This window comes from Pristis pectinata, chromosome 26 (assembly GCF_009764475.1).
Source record: "Pristis pectinata isolate sPriPec2 chromosome 26, sPriPec2.1.pri, whole genome shotgun sequence".
Classification (NCBI taxonomy): Eukaryota; Metazoa; Chordata; class Chondrichthyes; order Rhinopristiformes; family Pristidae; genus Pristis; species Pristis pectinata.
Window position 1 is genome coordinate 9,837,900 of NC_067430.1, and position 20,784 is coordinate 9,858,683.

Consider the following 20,784-nt stretch of genomic DNA (forward strand, 5'->3'; position numbering starts at 1 on the left):
GTTGTCTATATGAACTTTAGAAAGGCATCAGACAAGGTCCCACATGGTAGGCTGATCCAGAAGGTTAAAGCTCATGAGATCCAATGCGAGCTGCTAACTGAACCCAAAATTGGCTCGGTGGTAGGAGGCAGAGGGTAGTGGTGCAGGGATACTTTTCTGATTGGAAGTCTGTGACAAGTGGTGTACCACAGGGATCGGTGCTGGGACCCTTGTTGTTTGTGATATATCTTAACAACTTGGGTTGTGGATGAAGGAGGCATGATTAGTAAGTTTGCAGATGACACAAAAGTTGCTGGTGTTGTGAATAGTGAGGAAGGTTGTCTAAGGATACAGCTCAGATGGGAAGTCAGGCAGACTGTTGGCAAATGCAGTTTAATACTGACAAGTGTGAAGTGATGCATTTTGGGAAGTCAAATAGGGATAGGACATGTACAGTAAATCTTGGGGTGCTAAGGAATGTTGCTGAACAGAGGGATCTTGGGGTTCAAGTCTATAGTTCCCTGAAAGTGGCAACACAGGTAGACAGGGTAGAGTAGAAGGCTTATGATATGCTTGCCATCATAGTCAAGGCATGGAATATAAAAGTTGGGACATTATGTTGCAAATTTACCAAACACTGGTTAGATTGCACTTGGAGTACTGCATGCAGTTCTAGTTAAGATTCTTACAGCATTGGAAACAGGCCCTTCTGCCCACCTCGTCCATGCCGGCTCTGTTGCCCAGCGAGCTCATCCCATCTGCCTGCATTGGCCCATAGCCCTCTAAACCCCTCATATAGTCACCGCACTATAGGAAGGATGTGGTTGTGCTGAAGAGAGTGCAGAGGAGATTCACAAGGACATTGCCTGAATTTTAGGATTTTAGTTATGAGCAAAGATTCGATAGGCTGGGCTTGTTTTCCTTGGAGCGAAGAAAGCTGAGGGCCTGATAGAGGTATATAAAATTAAAAGAGGCAGAGAAAGGGTAGCCAGTCAGAATCTTTTTCCTGTGGTAGGGGTATTAAAAAACTGGAGGGCATTGGTTTAAGGTGTGAGGAAGGAGTATCAAAGGGAATTTGAGGGGAAAGTTCTTTATAAAGAGAGTGGTTGATATTTGGAAAGCATGTCAGAGGGGGTGGTGGAGTCAGATACTATAACTACGTTTAAGAGACATTTAGACAGGCCCCTAAATAGGTAAGGCATAGAAGTGCAGACCTATTGCAGGCAAATGGGATTAGAGTAGGCAAAAAGGTCAGCATGGATGTGATGGGCTCAAGGGCCCCTTTCTATACTGTACAACTTTATCGTTCTATGACTCTCCAAAGTAGTCTGTTAGTGGCACTAACTTAACATGATCCTTATCTGAAGTCCAATCCACATCAGCGACGAGGTATTCACTGTGGACCCTAAGGTTCACTGCCTTTGAGGGCAGGCATGGTAGTGTAGCGGTTAGCGTAACTCTATTACAGTGCTAGCGACCCGGGTTCAGTTCCGGCAACTCTCTGTAAGAAGTTTGTACATTCTCCCCGTGTCTGCGTGGGTTTCCTCCGGGTGCCCCGGTTTCCTCCCACATTCCAAAGACGTATGGGTTAGGAGCTGTGGGCATGCTATGTTGGCACCGGAAGTGTGGCGACACTTGCGGGCTGCCCCCAAAGCACTCTACGCAAAAGATGCATTTCACTGTGTGTTTCAATGTACATGAGACTAATAAAGAAATCTTATCTTATCTGAAAGATATAGAAATGAACCCTTCAACACATCAGCAACTGGGACAGCACAGGGGGGCAACTAATCCAGCTGCTGCCTCACCGCCCCAGTGACCTGGGTTCGATCCTGACATTGAGTACTGCTTGTGTGGGCACATTTTCTTCGTGACTGTGTGGGTTTCCTTCAGGCGCTCCAGTTTTCTCCTATGTTCCAGAGATAAGTGGATTGGTAGGTTAATTGCCCGCTGTAAATTGCCCTTGGTGTGTACATGAATGGTAAGGATCTGGGGGTGTTGATGGAACATGGGGAGAATAAAGTAGGATTATTGTCAGAGTATGGGTATTTGATGGTTGGCCTAGCCTCAGTGGACCAAAGGATCTGTTTCCATGCCGTTTGACTCTACGACTAATTGGCCTTTTCTTCAAGCCTTGATTTCAATGGCAAAATTCAGGAAAAGCATGCATGTTTGTTATGTTTAATTATTGGAACAATTCACTGATCAGCACATTTAGATCCCTTACCCCACTCCCTGGAGTAGGTTTCAATCATTCATTTTTGTGACCTGGATGTTGCTGACAAGACCAATATTTATTGTCCTTCCACATAACCCACGTGCAGTTGAACACGACTTGAGTTAAACCTATTGCAGGCAGCCTCAAATTGCCGGGTTTAACTGCACCATCCCCTACCCCTAGGCAGACCCATGCCCTCCTCTTAGCTAACACCCCCTTTATTATTTATCCTCTGGATTTCAAACTTGTGAATTTCAAGCTTAACATTAGATGCTCACACAAAAACATTTGGGTCATCAGACTCTTTGCTTCCATGCAATGCTGACTCAGTCATCAAATCCTCCCATCCAACGAGATTGTCATAAGTTGCTGTGATTACTCGTGTGAATTAAATAGTTACATCAATACCTCCATTATCATCATAAACCTTTCTGTTGGATGGCAATCCAATTCATTTTATTTGGATAAATGGAAGTAGCTGGCGTGGCTGATACACTTGTTTAATAAATTGCTATGTGCAGGTGTATTCTGTTAGTTTCCATCCCACATTTTTCTCTTTCTTTGAGAATATTGTGGTCTCCCTGCACATTTATTTGATTTCATTGTATACTTTAGATAGGAGGTTTTTTTTACATTACATAAAGCAGCCTTGGTGTGAAGGAAATTTTCAACAAGAACTTTTCAGTGTATTACTTAAAATTAAATTTGGAACCCTTCATCGTTTCAGACTTGAGGGTTTTTGGCCACCATGCGTCTTATCAGAATGTGGCAGATGCTTACTCACTTCTGAGTGAGCAAACTAGATCAACACTTTGCAAATTGTGAGGGAGATCTGTACTGTTGAAGATCTCTTGGCTTTTACATTATATTTAGATCCAATCTCCCTGCTTGTGTACGTAAGTAGTATGACCTTGGAAGAAACAGTAATTGTATGAAGACTTGCATTAAAAGAATGTTTACCTGGGCTATGTACCAAAGTACAGACAGTGCCTTTGGAACACTGTCTGTTCCAAAGGCACCGTCTGTACTTTGGTACACTGTCTATGCAAAGTAACAATATTTTTTAGAGAACAATTAGGAGAAAGTACAGAGGTCTGGGATTAAAAAAACAATAACTATTATCACTTACAATTTAAAATTATTCTCAACATACAAACATCATGACTGTCTTTAACATGTTATAAACTAATTTAAAACCTTTAGAAGTTCACTGTCAATCATTGGAGCAATATAAACAAGACATGGCAGGTATTTTTTCACATCTTGGCTCATCTTTAGTCACTCAGTGAATGGGAGAAAACACCTCGTTCAGAGCTTTATACAGTAAACAAAAACAGTGCAACCTTGGTGCAAATCTGAAGTAACAGGTGTCAAATTTTAGTATGATTAAATGCATCTCTGCATTGTTAAGCTTGTTTTAATAGTCTGGAAAACTAATGATCGACCTTGAATTGCCTGAGTTGATATAAGATGCCTGCTTTTCATATTTTGCCAGTGACTAACTTGGATAATGGAAGCCCTCCTCATCCTTCTGCTTGTGGCCGGTGGTAAGTGCTTAAGATTGTATATTGTCTAACTGAGCATAAATATTCTGACACCGTAATTCAATGTTAAATAGAAATTCAGAGTTTCTCCTTAGTCTCAACCCTGGACCCTTCCCATTGTTCAAGACTACCCATTGTTCAACTGAATTTGGCATTGGAGTGAGGCCATAAAGTAACTAGTGTGGGAATGACCAGTTCCATAACAGTTAAGGATACTCCTTTATTTATTACCACAGCTAAGGTACATCATTGATACAGACCAAAGGGATAATTATTCTAGTTCTGGTTGTTGAGTCATTGATCTGGAAGCATTTAATAGTCAGTTAGATGCTCACAAATGAGATGTATGAAATGATCCTCACCATAATGAATTGCTTACTTAAAAAAGTGTCAGAAGTTCAGGGAAGCACAATAACACAACCAGTCTCCCAGTGCCAGTAACCTGCCTTCAGTCCTGACCTCTAGTGCCCTCTGTGTGGAGTTTGCACCTTCTCCCTGTGACCGCGTGGGTTTCCTTCAGGTGCTCCGGTTTCCTCCCACATACTAGAGTTCCAGGTTCATCGGTTTCTTGGCCACTGTAAATTGTCCCTTGCGTGTAGATGAGTGGTACGTTCTAGGGGAAGCTGAGGGGAATGTGGGGAGAATAAAATAGAACTAGTGTACACGGGTGCTTGATAGTTGGCATGAATTTGTTTGGATGACAGCACCTGTTTCTGTTCTGTATAATTCTGTGACTCTGTGAAACATAGAAAGAGTAAAATGCAAGATCCTGGAGTTTTCACTCCATTTTGCTGGTCTTCTGGTCAGGATTCCCCCAACATTGACAGAAAGGGTGCAAAACATCTTGGAACTTTTAAGGATAAATTATATTTAGCATAGCTCAAGCTTATACAATTATTTCTACTAACTGAATTAAAAATTACTCTCCGTCCCCCACAGAAGTGGCCTTGCTCCTTGGGATTATTTTCAATAAAATTACTGAACTATTTCAAGTACCTTGTATAATTTTTAAGGTCCAGTCACTACCTTTCAAATAGAAATGCATTTCACCAAGTCAGGTATTAAAGGGACAAACATTTGTCTTTTCAGCCAATGCCTGTGGAAATCCCAGTTACCCAGCATACACAAGGGTAGTCAATGGAATCAATGCAAGACCATATAGCTGGCCCTGGCAGGTGAGTTACAGATGAACACAGTACAGATAGAAAAAAAGAATGATCTTAGTGTTACCTAGGGCCTGCCAGTGAGTGTATTAATTCATCCTCAGCTGCAAGTGCTGAATGCATGATATAGCAGTGACTGTACATTGCCCATCAAAGTCATAGCATCAGACGGCGAGGAGATGAGCCCTTCAGCCCATCATGTACATGCCAACCATTAAGAACTCATCTATACTAATCCAGAACCAATCTTAAGGATTGGAATTGATGCATACTTGCTAAGATGTAATGAATTTTGTGCAAGCGACCAAGTGCAAATTCTACCTTTATTACCCAGCCTATGACACGCGGACGGGCCTCAGCTGGACCAGCTGGTCTCACCTGGAACAAGGATTCCAATTGTTCTTACTTCCCCTGAGTAAGAAAGGGAATGAGAATCATTTGTGATTGTCATTATCCTGGAAATCCATTTTTTTTGGATGTGCAACAGTTAAGGAGTTATATAAACTCCTCAAGTAGCTCAACGTCAATTTGATAATGCTCCTGGGAAAAGGTATGGAATATTTTACTGTATCAAAATTGTTATTTACGTGCAGTTGTTGTTGTTAATGCCCACCACAGGCAGGTGCATTCGATACATTTAAGAAGTATGTGGACAGGTATGTGGATGACAAGGATCTAGAGGGATGTGAGCCAAGTGCTGGGAAGTGCTTGAATACACATCTTGGTCGGCATGGACAAGTATGGGCCAGAGGGCCTTTTTCCATACTGTACAAACTTACTACCTAAAAAGAATGAACGCCTGGCCAAAGTTCCAAAGAATGAAACGACACAAGAAAATAGGAACAGCAGTAGGCCACTTAGTCCCTCAAGCCTGCCCTGCCATTCAATATGTTCACTGCTGATCTATGTTGGCCACAACTCCTCTGCCAATTCCCCTAAGCCCTCAATTCCTTGATTGAATTTTTATCCATCTCCACCTTAAATATATCTTATGATCTGGCCTCTACCACCCTCGGGGGCAGAGAGTTCCAGAAATTCACAGAGACTGAAAGAGCTGCCAAAGTATATGCAGCCCAGAATCTTCAGGAGAGAAGAGGCAGAGAAACAAAGAAGTATACTCCTTAGGTTGCAGATAATGATAGGGAAAATAGTTGAGGTCAGACTCTGGTTCAGGAGGCTCCTATGTTTAAATCCTGATTAGATTTAGTCAACCTTCAGTCCTACCAAATGTCATATTAGAAGATGGGAATGAAAGAGGAGACAGCAAGAAATGAACCGATGTAGCCTGACTGTTTGGAGATAGGTCCTCAGTAGGGTCAGCTGTTTGACAGTGGAAAAGAAGCCCACTGAATGTTATCCATATCATGGTGACTGACTTCCTTGGATGTGCTGGAAAAATAGGAAATGCTGGAAATACTCACCTGATCATCATCATCATCAGAAAGAGAAAAGGTGTTAACTTCAACAGTTCATGATCTTCTATCAGAACTGAATAAAGAGCTGAAATGAGTTTTAGGAAGCAGAGAAAATGGGAGCAGGAGAAATAACATAAGGGAAAAGTTTTGAAGGTAGGAGATAATAAATGATGAAGGTGAAGGAGATTGGACATGGGATAATTAAAGAAAAAGAAAGCTGTGTCCAAAGGAAATGTTCAAAGGGGACATGATTCAGTCAGAAACCAGTAACAAAAACAAAATATGAGGTGTGCATTAGCTAGAATGGCAGGCATTCGAAGAAAAAAATCAAGAATTTCTATGTACATTTCACTGAGAAATAAAATCTTCATGATTGATCTACACAAACCAAAGAGCTTAAAGATAATATGAGATTAAAAGAAGAGGCTTATAATGTTGCCAAAAGAAATCATAAGCCAGAGGGGTAGGATTTGTAGCAGAAACAGCAGTGATTAACCAAAAAATTGGAAAAAAAAGGAAAAAGATTTGTGTATACTAACAAGAAATATATGAAATGTTTGAGCTGTTACAGTAATATAAAAAAGAGTAAATAACTATTTCACATGTGCTTTCACTGTAGAGATGATGTAGCAGAAGCAGAGGGGAAACAAAAGTTAAGTGATGCTGTGGTATTTAAGGTAATCAATATCACTAAAAGAGAACCTGCTGGAGAAATTAAAACCAGACAAATTCCCTGGACCTGATACTCAGACAGATTCCCTCTCCGAGATCTAAAACGGTCGGCTGCAGACATGCCGAGTGAATGATGGATGTCGCACATCCATCATCAAGGACCCCCACCATCCGGGCCATGCCCTCTTCTCATTACTGCCATCAGACAGGAGGTACAGGAGCCTAAAGACTGACACCTCAAGGTTCCACAACAGCTTCTTCCCCACTGCCATCAGGTTCTTGAACCGACCTGAAAGACCCTAATTTAACCTCCGACTATATTTCCCTCAACTTGCACTAATACAGTTACATTATTTTTGTTATTGTGTCATGTAAGTTATGTGTAATTTATGTTAATTTAAACTTATGTAAGTTATGTTTGCCATGTTTGTAATGTACTGTGCTGCTGCTGCAAAAGGCTGATTTTCATGGCATTTATACCCGGGTATGCATGCCCTTGACAATGAACTTGAACTTGAACTTGAATTAATAGTGATCTTTAAAAAAATATCTACAGATTCTGGAAGTGTCCTTGCTGGTTGGAAGGCAACATTTACTAAAGGGGGATAGAGAAGATGGGGAACCAGTTAACCTGCCATGGACACATTAACTGTGCAATTAAAAAATCATAATATGAATAAACAGAGTCAGCTTGGTTTTATGAAAGGTAAATCATTTTGCACAAATCTAATCGAAATTCTTGAGGATATAACTGTAGCAAGGTGGATAAAGATTTTCAAAAGGAATTTGATAAGGTGTTACGAACCAGCAACAAAAGAAACACACTGAGTCATGATTCAGTGTTAAAAAACTATTTTATTAATAACTACTTTTGATAATAAGAAAAATAAACGTAAAAATGTTGGTATGTTAGAAGTAAAAATGTTAAGCCTTGAATATTAACCCCAAAACTAAACTCTTTGTGTGTGTGTGGCAAAGTCCCAAACTCCAAGTCCAGGAATGGTTCTTAAAGTTCAGTTCAACAAACCATAAGGTGAAACGTGAGCAAAGGCTTTTTCAACAACTACCGTTGTCTGAAGATAAGACGTAGATGTAGAGAACATAGAGAGAGTAATCACGAAATCCAAATGTTCCACGATGGAAGCCAAACGACACCTCAGTGTTTACTCGGTAGTGACTTCCTCACCCCAAAAAGCATCCGACTCGTGGTCGTCCACATAAATACCTGTTTCCTTCTACAGGTCAGCAACAAAGTGAACTCCACCGGATTACTTCCAATTTCCATACGTGGATTGCAGCGACAGACACAGTTATTGTTTCTCATCCATCGATGGAGAAACTAGCAGGCTGGTGTCTCTCTCCCTTTTCTCTCTCTCTCTCTCTTCAACTAACCTCTTCAACAACGTCATTACGTCCTTTATCTTCTGTTGACGTAAGCACGCCACACACACACACACACACACACACACACACACACACACACACACACACACACACACACACACACACACACACACACGCTACTACTCTATCTTAAAGGGACATTCACCAAGTCTGTAACATAGGTACCACATAAAAGTTTGTTATATAAAACCTGAAGTCCTGGGGTTGGGGTAACTCATTATCATGGGTGGAAAATAAAGGACCAAAAAAATTAGCAAATAACAGGCTTTTTGAAGTTGACATACGGTTGCATGTGGCAGTAAAATTCCAAGGCAGATAGTTTAGAAATCCCAATGATTTGGTATCTAACTCACTCATTGCCTCACTAAGTTCTCATTATCCATGGCCCTACAATCTATGGATCCCCGTACTCATGAGATCGGCCCTGTGGCTCAGAACTGGAGCTGGGAAAAGGGTCAGGAAGACCTGGGATGAGGAGCATGAGGAAGTGTGTGGCTGGAAGCTTGTCTGATAAGCTGAAACTTATAAACTGAAACTTCAGGGCCCTCCTTCCTGTGCTTCTTTTAAACTTAGTTTCCTTCTCCATTTAAATCTACCAGGTTTACTTGAAAATCTAATATACCACTGTGCAGTATGTAAAAACAAGCAAAATAAATGTGCCTTGGGGTAATATGGCTAATATCCAATTGTCCAGAACATCTACTAACCCAGCACCACCAAAGTCCCGAGGCTACTGGATTATCGAACTTTTACAAATTACATTATTGATTTAGATGAAAAGACAGGAATCCAAGTTTGTCAGTAATAGGACGCTAGGTGGAAAAGTGAAAGCTGAAGACAAAGAGTTCACAAAGGAACAGACGGGTTGAGAGAGTCAAAAAAAGACGAGGGGTAGAAGGGTGGGTTGGCAAGTTTGCAGACGACACAAAGGTTGGTGGTGTTGTGGATAGTGTAGAGGATTGTCGAAGATTGCAGAGGGACATTGATAGGATGCAGAGCTGGGCTGACAAGTGGCAGATGGAGTTCAATCCGGAGAAGTGTGAGGTGGTACACTTTGGAAGGACAAACTCCAAGGCAGAGTACAAAGTTAATGGCAGGATTCTTGGTAGTGTGGAGGAGCAGAGGGATCTGAGGGTTCATATCCACAGATCCCTGAAAGTTGCCTCACAGGTGGATAGGGTAGTTAAGAAAGCTTATGGGGTGTTAGCTTTCATAAGTCGTGGATCAAGTTTAAGAGCCGCGAAGTAATGATGCAGCTCTACAAAACTCTTAGACTACACTTAGAGTACTGTGTCCAGTTCTGGTCGCCTCATTATAGGAAGGATGTGGAAGCGTTGGAAAGGGTGCAGAGGAGATTTACCAGGATGCTGCCTGGTTTAGAGAATATGCATTATGAGGAGAGACTAAGGGAGCTAGGGCTTTACTCTTTGGAGAGAAGGAGGATGAGGGGAGACATGATAGAGGTATACAAAATATTAAGAGGAATAGATAGAGTGGACAGCCAGTGCCTCTTTCCCAGGGCACCAATGCTCAATACAAGAGGGCATGGCTTTAAAGTAATGGGTGGGAAGTTCAAGGGAGATATCAGAGGAAGGCTTTTTACCCAGAGAGTGGTTGGGGCATGGAATGCGCTGCCTGGGGCGGTGGTGGAGGCAGGTACATCGGTCAAATTCAAGGGATTACTAGATAGGTATACGGAGGAATTTAAAATAGAGGGCTATGTGGGAGGAAGGGGTTAGATAGTCTTAGGCGAGGTTTAAAGGTCGGCACAACATTGTGGGCTGAAGGGCCTGTATTGTGCTGTACTGTTCTATGTTCTAAAGTCAAGGTCAAGTTTATTGTCATATGCACAAGTACATGTATGCACAGATGCAATGAAAAACTTACTTGCAGCAGCATCACAGGCACATAGTATCATATAAGCAGCATTCACAAGAAAACATAAATTATACACCATTTTTGCAAGAAAGAACACAATTAGAACAAAAAAAAAGTCAATTTTAGTGCAAGGTGATCAAAGCGGTCAGTGTTGCTGTACTTTAATGATTAGGGTTGTGCAGGTTGGATCAAGAACTGAATGGTTAAGGGAAGTAGCTATTCTTGAACCTGGTGGTGTGGGACTTCAGGCTTCTGTATCTTCTGTCCGATAGTATCTGTAAAAAGATGACATGGCCCAGATGGTGGGGATCTTTGATGATAGATGTTGCTTAGAAGATGGAATACGATAAGAGGTAATGAGGTTGCACACTTTGGTAGGAAAATCAAACAAGTGGAATATTTCTAAACATTGAGAAAATGGTACTGTGAAGAGAAGGATCTGTGGGAGCTAGTTCAAGAGACTCAGCAATAGAACGTACAGACACAGCAAGCAATTAGGAAGACAAGTGTTAGCTTTGGGTTTGGAGCATAAAGGTAACGAGGTATTGCAAAGACCTTACAGGAGGTTTATGAGAACACGTTTGGAGTGCAGTGTTTAGTTTAGGCCGCCATACTTTGGAGTCAGTGCAGTATGGAGTTACTAAATTGATTTCTGTGCTGAGGGGCTTGCCTGTGAAGAACAATTGAAGAAGTTTGATCAATGTTCACTGGCATTTAGAAGAATGTAGGATGATCCCATTAGGACACGAGATGTTGAGAGGGCTGGACGGGACCAATCTTGCTAGTATGTGAATCCATAGATAGGAGGACCATGGGTAATAAAGACTTAGTGTACCAATGAGTGAGCTAGATGTTGACAGTATGTTTCTTCTCAGTGGAAAGCCCTTAAGTGAGAGTATTTTTTGGATAAGGCATCGCGCATTTACAACTAAGATCCTGAGAAATTTCTTTACATGGGTGTTTGTAAATCTATGGAAATCTTTGAATCCTTAATCACTGAGTATATCCAAGGCTGAGGTTGTTAGATTTTAGGATGAAGAAAGGATTTTTGATTAAACAAGAAAATGAAATTGGAATTGGAATTGGTTTGTTATTGTCACTTCTAGCGAGGTACTGTGAAAAACTTGTCTTACATACTGTTCATACAGATCAATTCATTACACAGTGCATTGAGGTAGTGCAGGGTAAAACTATACAGAATGCAGAATAAAGTGTCACAGCTACAGAGAAAGTGCAGAGCAGGTCGACAATAAGGTGCAAGGTCATAACAAGGTAAATTGTGAGGTCAAGAGTCCATCTTATTGTACTAGGGAACTGTTCAATAGTCTTAAAACAGCAGGATAGAAGCTGTCCTTGAGCCTGGTGGTACGTGCTTTCAGGCTTTTGTATCTTCTGCCCGATGGGATGAGGGGAGAAGAGAGAATGTCTGGGGTGGGTGGGATCTTTGATGATGCTGGCTGCTTTATCGAGGCAGCGAGAAGTATAGACAGAGTCCATGGAGGGGAGGCTGGTTTCCCTGATGTGCTGAGCTGTGTCCACAACTCTGCAGTTTCTTGTGGTCCCGGGCAGAGCAGTTGCCATACTAAGCCGTGCTGCATCCGGATAGGATGCTTTCTACGGTGCATCGATAAAAGTTGGAGAAGGTCAAAGGGGACATGCCAAATTTCTTTAGCCTCCTGAGGAAGTAGAGGTGCCAGTGAGCTTTCTTGGTGGTAGCAACACAGGATCAGCCACAACCTGAGTTGCAGAGCCAGCTCAAAGAACCATAACGGTCTGTTCCCACATCTGTTTCTTATGTGCTAATTTGATTTACAAATCATTGTCTGAACTTATTGAACTCAGTACTGAGGGTGAAGACTGTAGTGTGCCTAATCAAAAGAAGAATTGCTGTTCATCAAACTTCATTAGGCTGAAGGAACAGCATGAACAGCATGTCTTTTTTATTTCATACTTCCAGCATCTGCAAAAGTTTGCTTTTGTATCAATCTGTATGTTGTCTTTCCTCTCTCTCTCTCTCTCTCTCTCTCTCTCTCTATCTATCTATCTATCTATCTATCTATCTATCTATCTATCTATCTATCTATCTATCTATCTATCTATCTATCTATCTATCTATCTTTCTGTTTCTCTCTCTCCAGGATAATGTTCTCTGGTTTGTTGCTAGGTTTCCTTGGAAGTGGACCGAGGAACGTATTATTCCCACACCTGTGGAGGTAGCCTCATTGACAGTAACTGGGTCGTAACAGCAGGTCACTGCATCAGGTAAGTGTTTATTCTGTGAGAAAGAATCGGCAAAATGTTGTTCCCAATGCACGCTTCTCATAGCTTCATAGAGAGATACAGCATGGAAACAGGCCCTTCAGCCTATCGAGACCATGCTGAGCATCAAACACCTACTCATCCTACCCTAATCCATTTTACCCCCCCCACCATCGACTGTCCCACCCACCCCACCCCAAATTCTACCACTCATCGACACACTTGGAGCAATTCACCGTGTCCAAATAACCCACCATCCCACACATTTTTGAGATGTGGGAGGAAACCGGAGTAACTGGAGGAAACCCATGTGGTCACAGGGAGAACACGCAAACTCCACACCAGCAGCACTGAGGTTTAGAACTGAACCCGAGTCACTGGAGCTGCGAGGCAGCGGGTCTGCTAGCTGTGCCACTGTGCCGCCTAAACGTTGCTGTTCTGGCAGCTTATTTCGTTTAACTGGTTTTCCACTGCACACTGTTTTGTTGGAAACATAGGTTAATGCCTCTGTTAAAAAGGGAGTGAGAAAATTATCATACAGATGTTGTAAGTGTTTGGTAACATAATCAACAACATCAATTTCTAACCTTGAGGATATCTTTCTCCCACACTTCTGCACAGTTTTTGTATGTTGGGAAACTCTTATTGGTAATTAGTTTATCTGATCGCTGCAACCCCCAATTTCTGATGTTCTGTGAAAATCAAAAGAACTGCAGGTGTTGGAAATCTAAGATAAAAACAGAAAATGCTGCAACACTCAGCATGTCAGGCAGTACTGCGGAAAGAGAAACAGAGTTAATGTTTCAGGTCTGAGATGAAGGATCCTGAAAAGTTAATTCTGTTTCTCTCTCCACAGATGCTGCCTGACTGGCTGAGTGTTTCCAGCTGCTTTTATTTCTGACGTTCTATGTCAAAGGATGCAGAGACGAAAAGTACCCTTTTGTTTGTAATGTGAGCTTTCTTACACCACATTAATAATTTATCATCTCCAAAGCTCAGGCCGCGCTTACCGTGTGGTGCTTGGTGAGTATGACAGGAAATCAGATGAAGGTCCAGAAGAGGTCATAACTGCGGCAAAGATCTTCGTTCATCCTCAGTGGAACCCGAGCTGTCTGTCCTGCGGGTAAGGTGCTAAAATTGTTCTTTCAGTCTGTCTGCATTAATTGTCGAAATGATTTGCAGTTTTAATACTGGCGCCAATCAAAGACTCTCTAATTGGAAGTGGACACCAGGGAAGTGGCAGATGGAGTTTAACCTGGATAAATGTGAGGTGTTGCACCTTGGTAGGACTAATGTCAAGAGGCAGTACACTCTTAAGGGCAAGACCCTTAACAGTGTTGAAGAGCAGAGAGACCTAGGGGTGCAAGTCCATGGCTCATTGAAAATGGCTACACAGGTAGATAGGGTGGTTAAGAAGGCTTATGGAACGCTTGCTTTCATTAATCGAGGTATTGAGTATAGGAGTCAAGAAGTTATGATGCATCTCTATAGAACTCAGCTTATGCTGCATTTAGAGTATTGCGTGCAATTCTGATCACCTCACTATAGGAAGGATGTTGAGCCTTTAGAGACGGTGCAGAGGAGGTTTACTAGAATGCTGCCTGGATTAGAGGGCATGTGCTATCAGGAGAGGCTGGACAAACTTGGGTTCTTTTCTCAGGAGCGGCGGAGGCTGAGGGGTGATCTGTTAGAAGTGTATAAAATTATGAGGGGCATAGACAGGGTGGACAAGCAATATCTTTTTCCCATTATTGAGCAATCCGATACTAGATGGCATGCATTTAAGGTGAGGGGGGTAGGTTCAGAAGAGACGTGAGGGGTAAGTTTTTTACTGAGAGAGTGGTGGATGCCTGGAATGCGTTGCCCGATAGGGTGGTGGAGGCAAATTCATTGGGGGCTTTTAAGAGGGGCTTTGATGGGCACACGAATGAGGGGAAAATGGAGGGATATGGGCATTCCGTAGGTAGGAGGGATTAGCTATGTCGGCACAACATTGTGGGCCGAAGGTCCTGTTCTGTACTGTACAGTCCTATGTTCTATGTTCTTAATAGTCCATTAACTCTGCCCATGGAGCTTGGCAACTTTCTGAGATCAACAATTCCACCAATAGTTCCCATTCTCAACCCACACTGATCTCTGGCCCGCTGACACATAGGGCTCTGGTCCATCGTGTAATGGTGTCAATTTTCTCTGAGGCACAGCAAACATACTTCCAGGGCGGCAGAAGTTTATTCACAGGACAGCACACTACTTAAATATTGAGACTATGTAAAACTGAACATTGCAGACTGTATATGAAATGGCTACATTTCTTGAGAAGCAGGCACTCCCCATGCGCAATAGGATCACAGTATGCGTACACATACAGACACAAAGAAAACGACAGATGGGATAGAATGTGGAAGAATGAGGCCATTGACTTTGGTTCAGAAAACAGAAAAGCAGAATGTTTGTTAAACGGTGAGAGATCAAATAGTGTTGATGTTGAAATGGATGTACACATGCTTGTTTATAAGTCATGGATGATCAATATGCAGGTGGAGCAAACATTTAGTAGGGCTCAGTAGCACTGGAAGATGGTGCTGAGGTAGAAGATCAATCATGAACTTGAACGGTGGAGCAAGCTGGAAGGGCAGCAAAGCCTACTCCTACTCCTATTTCTTATATTCTTATGCATAACAACATCAGGATTGCAATGCAAGCATAAATTCTTAATTGAAATAATGTCTCTCCTGCCTCTCCCCCTTCTCCCAAATTTACACCTTTCAGCTATTTCCAATGGCATCAGATCAAAGTGATCTTCCAGTTTCTGGACAACAGCTTTAAAAAAGACTCTTTGGCCTGGCGTGGTGCAAGATTTGTACAATTATTCACTTGGCCAAATCTCCACCAGGAGCATTGAGTTTTTGACACTCAAGTAATTAGTTTTTGTGCCTCAGCTTCAGCCCATACTCGCCAACTTGGAATGGAAACTGTCTTTCAGCAAATCTAAAGTGAACCACCATCCTCATTGCCAAATGTGTAATGTCTTCAGAGTGCATTGAGACACAAAGGGGCAGAGATTTACTTACAAGTCAGCACACTATTGACATATTATAAACTTAGATCTTGAAATAAAATTGAAGGCTGCAGACTGCAGAGTGTATGTGAAACTGTTACAACACGTACAAAATGCAGGAGGAACTCAGCAGGTCAGGCAGCATCTATGGAGGGAAATAAACAGTCGACGTTTTGGGGGGAGACCCTTCATCAGGACTGGAAAGGAAGAGGGCAGAAGCCAGAATAAAAAGGTAGGCTGAGGGGGAGGAGCACAGGCTGGCAGGTGACAGGTGAGTCCAGGTGAGAGGGGGAAGGTAGGTGGGTGGGGGGAGGAGAGATGAAAGGGAACCATGTAAGAAGCTGAGAGGTCATAGGTAGAAGAGGCAAGAGGGCTGAAAAAGAAGGAATCCATTAGGAGAGGACAGTAGACCATGAAATAAAGGGAAGGAGGTGGGGAACCAGAGGGAGGTGATGCAGGTCATGAGAGTGGGAGAGGGGAAAGAGAAGGGTGAGGGGGCCCCAGGAATGAGGGAAAACAAAGAAAGGGAAAAACAGAGGGGAGGGGTTACCAGAGGTTAGAGAAATCGATGTCGATCCCATCAGGGTGGAGACTTCCCATTCCCATATCTCCCAGTGGCCAGCCACTGCAACTCCACTTCCCCTTCCTTTACGGACATGTCTATCTGCAGCCTCCACTACTGCCACATTGAGGCCAGACACAGATTGGAGGAACAACACCTCATATTCCGCCTTGGTAGTCTCCAACCTGACGGTATCGACATCGATTTCTCTAACTTCTGGTAACCCCTCCCCCCTGCTTTCCCCTTTTTCTCCCCTTCCCCCTCCGCCCCCCCCGTTTTGTTTTCCCTCATTCCTGTGGTCCCCTCACCCCTTCTCTTTCCCCTCCCCCACCCTCATGACCTGCCCGTCACCTCCCTCTGGTTCCCCACCTCCTTCCCGTTATTTCATGGCCTACTGTCCTCTCCTAATGGATTCCTTCTTCTTCAGCCCTCTGTCTCTTCTACCTATCGCCTCCCAGCTTCTCACATCACGCCCTTTCATCCCCCTCCCCCACCCACTACCTCCCCCTCTCATCTGGACTCACCTATCACCTGCCAGCTCGTGCTCCTCCCCCTCCCCCTACCTTCTTATTCTGGTTTCCGCCCTCAGTCCTGATGAAGGGACTCAACCCGAAATGTCGACTGTTTATTTCCCTCCATAGTTGCTGCCTGACCTGCTGAGTTCCTCCAGCATTTTTTGTGTGTTGCTCCACATTCCAGCATCTGCAGATATATCACTCTGCTGACCAATCGGATCATTAAAGAAGCACACTGTCACAAAGAGAGCGGCATATTCCATGCTTAGTGATGCATTAAATGTGTCATGCAAGCATATAGCATTAGTTACGTTGAACCTTGCTTTAAATCAACCATGGGCATCACAAAATAGCATTTGTTACCCACCAGCATTCTCATTTTAGGAATGACATTGCTCTGATCAAACTTACAAGGCCTGCAGTACTGAATGACAAGGTCAAGACAGCCTGCATTCCTCCTGCTGGTTACATATTTGAAAATGACTATCCCTGCTACATAACTGGATGGGGCAGACTCTACAGTAAGTAGCCCATACTTCAATTCAAAGCTTCATGCTGCTTTTCCTGTAGGAAGAGATCCTTCACCAAAATCATAAATCCTTCCTTTGGCAGATACAATTGTATTGATTTACTGGGTGAAAGATGATAGCTGGATTGGTCCGAATGACTCCCAGTCCATGCCATGGATGTCTCTGCTGTATATGATATTGCTGCATTTATCTGTTCCAATTTTCGTCATTCCTTCTCATCTGTTGTCTTTCACCATTGCTGTCTTCCTCCACCTTACCCTGAAATCGACCGAGTTGCCGACAGCCACGTAGTCACTGGGAAGGTACCTCCTGCAGACTAGACCTAATCCCAATGTGAGTGACCTACTTCCCAGCAACTGCTCCCTTTACAACATCAGCTAAAACTCACATTGTCAAAGGAATTGATTGTCATTCATTGATTGTTCTTAGTTAGTTCAATGCAGATGTTAATAGATTAACCTCCAGTGAAGACCTTCCACAAATTTTATTTATAACATATATTTTATATTAAACCTAATGCATAATTATTGCTGGATGCTAAATTTAACAGAGGACCATTGGTATAAGCACAAGACGATATTTTGAAATTGAAGTAGCCTACTTTTTCAGAAAAACGTTTCACCCACCTTGTGAAATACCTGTTACAGTCCAACCAGTGTGCTGTGAGATACAAACCTGAAAGCACGTACCATCAGGCTCAAGTACAGCTTCTATCCTGCTGTTATAAGACTATTGAACAGACCTCTGGTACGATAAGATAGACTCTTGACTTCACAATCTACCTCGTTATGGCCTTGTACCTAATTGTCTGCCTGCACTGCACTTTCTCTGTAACAGTAACACCTTATTCTGCATTCTGTTATTGTTTTCCCTTATACCACCTCAATGCACTGATGTGATGAAATGATCTGTGTGGATGGCATGCAAAACAAAGTTTCACTGTACCTCGGTACGTGTGACAATAATAAACCAATTTACCAAATGCTATTTCTGACAGATTCTGTTTCTTCCAATGAACTCATCTGTAATTTCACAGCTGGTGGGCCACTCGCAACAAAGTTGCAACAAGCACTACTGCCAATCGTTGACCATCAGACATGCGAGCAGAGGGACTGGTGGGGGAGCATTGTGAGAACTACTATGGTCTGCGCTGGAGGATATGAGAAGTCTGGATGTAATGTATGTACTTTCCACAGACTTCAACCTTAAATATTTAGTTCTCAGAGAAAATGCCAAGCAAATCTGGGAAACTGATCATTCTTAAATTTTTACATTTTTAATCTGTATTCTTACTGAAGCATGTAAGATCCTAATGGAGGGCATTAGAGGGCAGGTGATGATATGTTTCAACTAAAGGGGGAATCTTGAAAGAGGGGACATAATTACAAGACCGGGGGGTGTTATTTAAGACTGAGGGACGTAGGAATTCCTTCCCACAGAGGGTCATGAATCTCCGGAATTCTCTACCCTGGAGGGCTGTAGAGGTTGGATCCCTGGAGGCATTCAAAGAGGTGATAGGTAGATTTTTCAAAGATTGGGGAATTGAGGGCTATGCGGAAGTGAGGAGAGGAGATGAAGCAGATCAGCCATGATCATTTTAAATGATGGGCAGGACTGAGGTGCTAGGCAATGTATCCCTTATCCTGTTTTCTTGTGTTCTTCTTGTGATGTGCTTTTGTTCTGTGGGGTGTACTTTTACCTTTGAATGAGAAGATTATGGGTTCAGTCCCAATCCAAATAGTTGACTCTAGTATTTGGATTGGGACTGAACCTCAGCCTTTTGGAGATTGTCATTTTGGAAGAGATGTTAAGCCAAGGCCCTATCTATACTTGATGTGGGCATAAAAGGTGCCCCTGACACAATATTAAAGAACTTGAATTGACAAGGCATAGAGGCTATGGACCAAGAGCTGGTAAATGGGATTTAGTGGTCAGGGTGGGCTGAAGGGCCACTTTCTGTGCTTCATGGCTCTTGGACTCTAAGTGCAGGGAGTTCTCCTGGTGCCCTGGCTTATATTTATCTGTATAATTCATTGTAATAAATAATCTGATCATTTTCACATTGATATTTATGGGATTGTGGTCCCCATTTGGCTCCCATGTTTCCTGCACCTCATGAATGGCTACACCTTAATGGCACTCAATCGGCAGATCTTGCATTTACATTGTCAACGTATCTGTGATGAAACAGATACATCCTGCCGAGGCACAAGCCAGTGAAGTGAGGAGTTCCACTAACCCTGCTGAAGGTTCTTTATTAGCCATCCAGTGATGCCAGGTTTCCCATATCTGGGAAGGATCTTCCATGCTACTTTGGATCTCTTGAAAGAAACACATTGATTAAAAAACCTTTCATCAATAGCACCACATTCACTTGCGGGCTTTTTTCTATCTTTCTCGAAGTTTTTGTAACTGCTATGGCCAAAGGCCTTCTGAACTCTCATTGTCCCCTCATTTCAAGCCCCTTTCCTACACTTGTCTGTATCCTTTCTGTTTTGAAACCAGGATCCACTTTGCAAATTCTTACTCCATTTCTGCAACTTACATGGGTGGATCTGGACCTAAAGGCCAGGAGCTGAAGGTTCAACCATCCAATCCCGACAGATATATTTATGTGAAAGGTCACAGGCCTGAATAAATGACTTGGGAATTTTCCCCATCATTAAAACTTTAAATGTCTGCCAAGGTGTAAAACAGTTTGTTTACATTGGAGTTGCATGGTCTTATCGTGTTTTGATTCAGGCTACGATTTAGGAAGGGTCTTTAACATTGCTACTGGCTAAACTGTTATTACTTTTTAATTTAGGGAGACTCTGGTGGTCCTTTGAACTGCCAAGGTGCTGATGGATTGTGGTATGTTTATGGTGTAGTCAGCTTCGGGTCAAGTAGAGGCTGCAACACCCCTCAAAAACCAACTGTCTTCACCCGAGTGTCTGCTTTCAATTCTTGGATAGATACAGTAAGTGAAATTCCAGACAGACTGTGACAAAACTGGTGCAGTTTGTCTTGTTTTCGATTTGTGGATGTTCCTTTATTTCAGCCAACTAACACTGGCCAGGAACTTTCATTCAATGCAAATGTTATGGGCTGCATTGATTAATGGCAAAAGTTGAAGGAGGAAACAAGTTGAACAAAAACATCCTAACTTAATCTTTAAAAAGTTTATATTGGCACCCAATTATCATCCAGCATGTTCAAAAGCTTGAGTCTAGACAACAATGTTTAGAGATATTTCAGAGTGCAGAACCATTAGAACAGTCTCGTGCTTCCAAGAACTATAATTCGGATGGGTACACCTCCTGTAGTGCCAAGAAATACAAGGAGACAGATAATACTTAATAAGAAAAGCAATGAAACAGGAACTGCTTATCATTTAGAATGTGATTTTGTACTTTTTTTGTGAATTGACAATGAAAAATATTGTAATTCACTATTATTTATTTGTTGTTCATTTTCTGTCAAAGAAATTAATTTAGGAGTTTAAACATGGGTTTCCATCATTTTCCACTTGTGAAACTGTAGGAGAGAAATTGTGTGGATAACTCAGTTTGTTAAAGTAATTAACAGAATGGTTGATATCTTCTGGT

The 20,784-nt window shown here is 42.4% G+C and overlaps 1 protein-coding gene across 1 annotated transcript; it reads left to right on the forward strand.

The window, feature by feature from the left end:
• The first annotated feature begins 3,707 nt into the window (after positions 1-3,707).
• Positions 3,708-20,183, forward strand: LOC127583208 (proproteinase E-like). The gene is made up of 7 exons (XM_052038976.1): positions 3,708-3,744; positions 4,831-4,916; positions 12,438-12,535; positions 13,527-13,655; positions 17,052-17,188; positions 18,234-18,376; positions 20,004-20,183. Exons 1-7 carry the CDS (start codon positions 3,708-3,710, stop codon positions 20,181-20,183), a joined length of 810 nt encoding a protein of 269 aa, XP_051894936.1.
• The last annotated feature ends 601 nt before the right edge of the window (positions 20,184-20,784 follow it).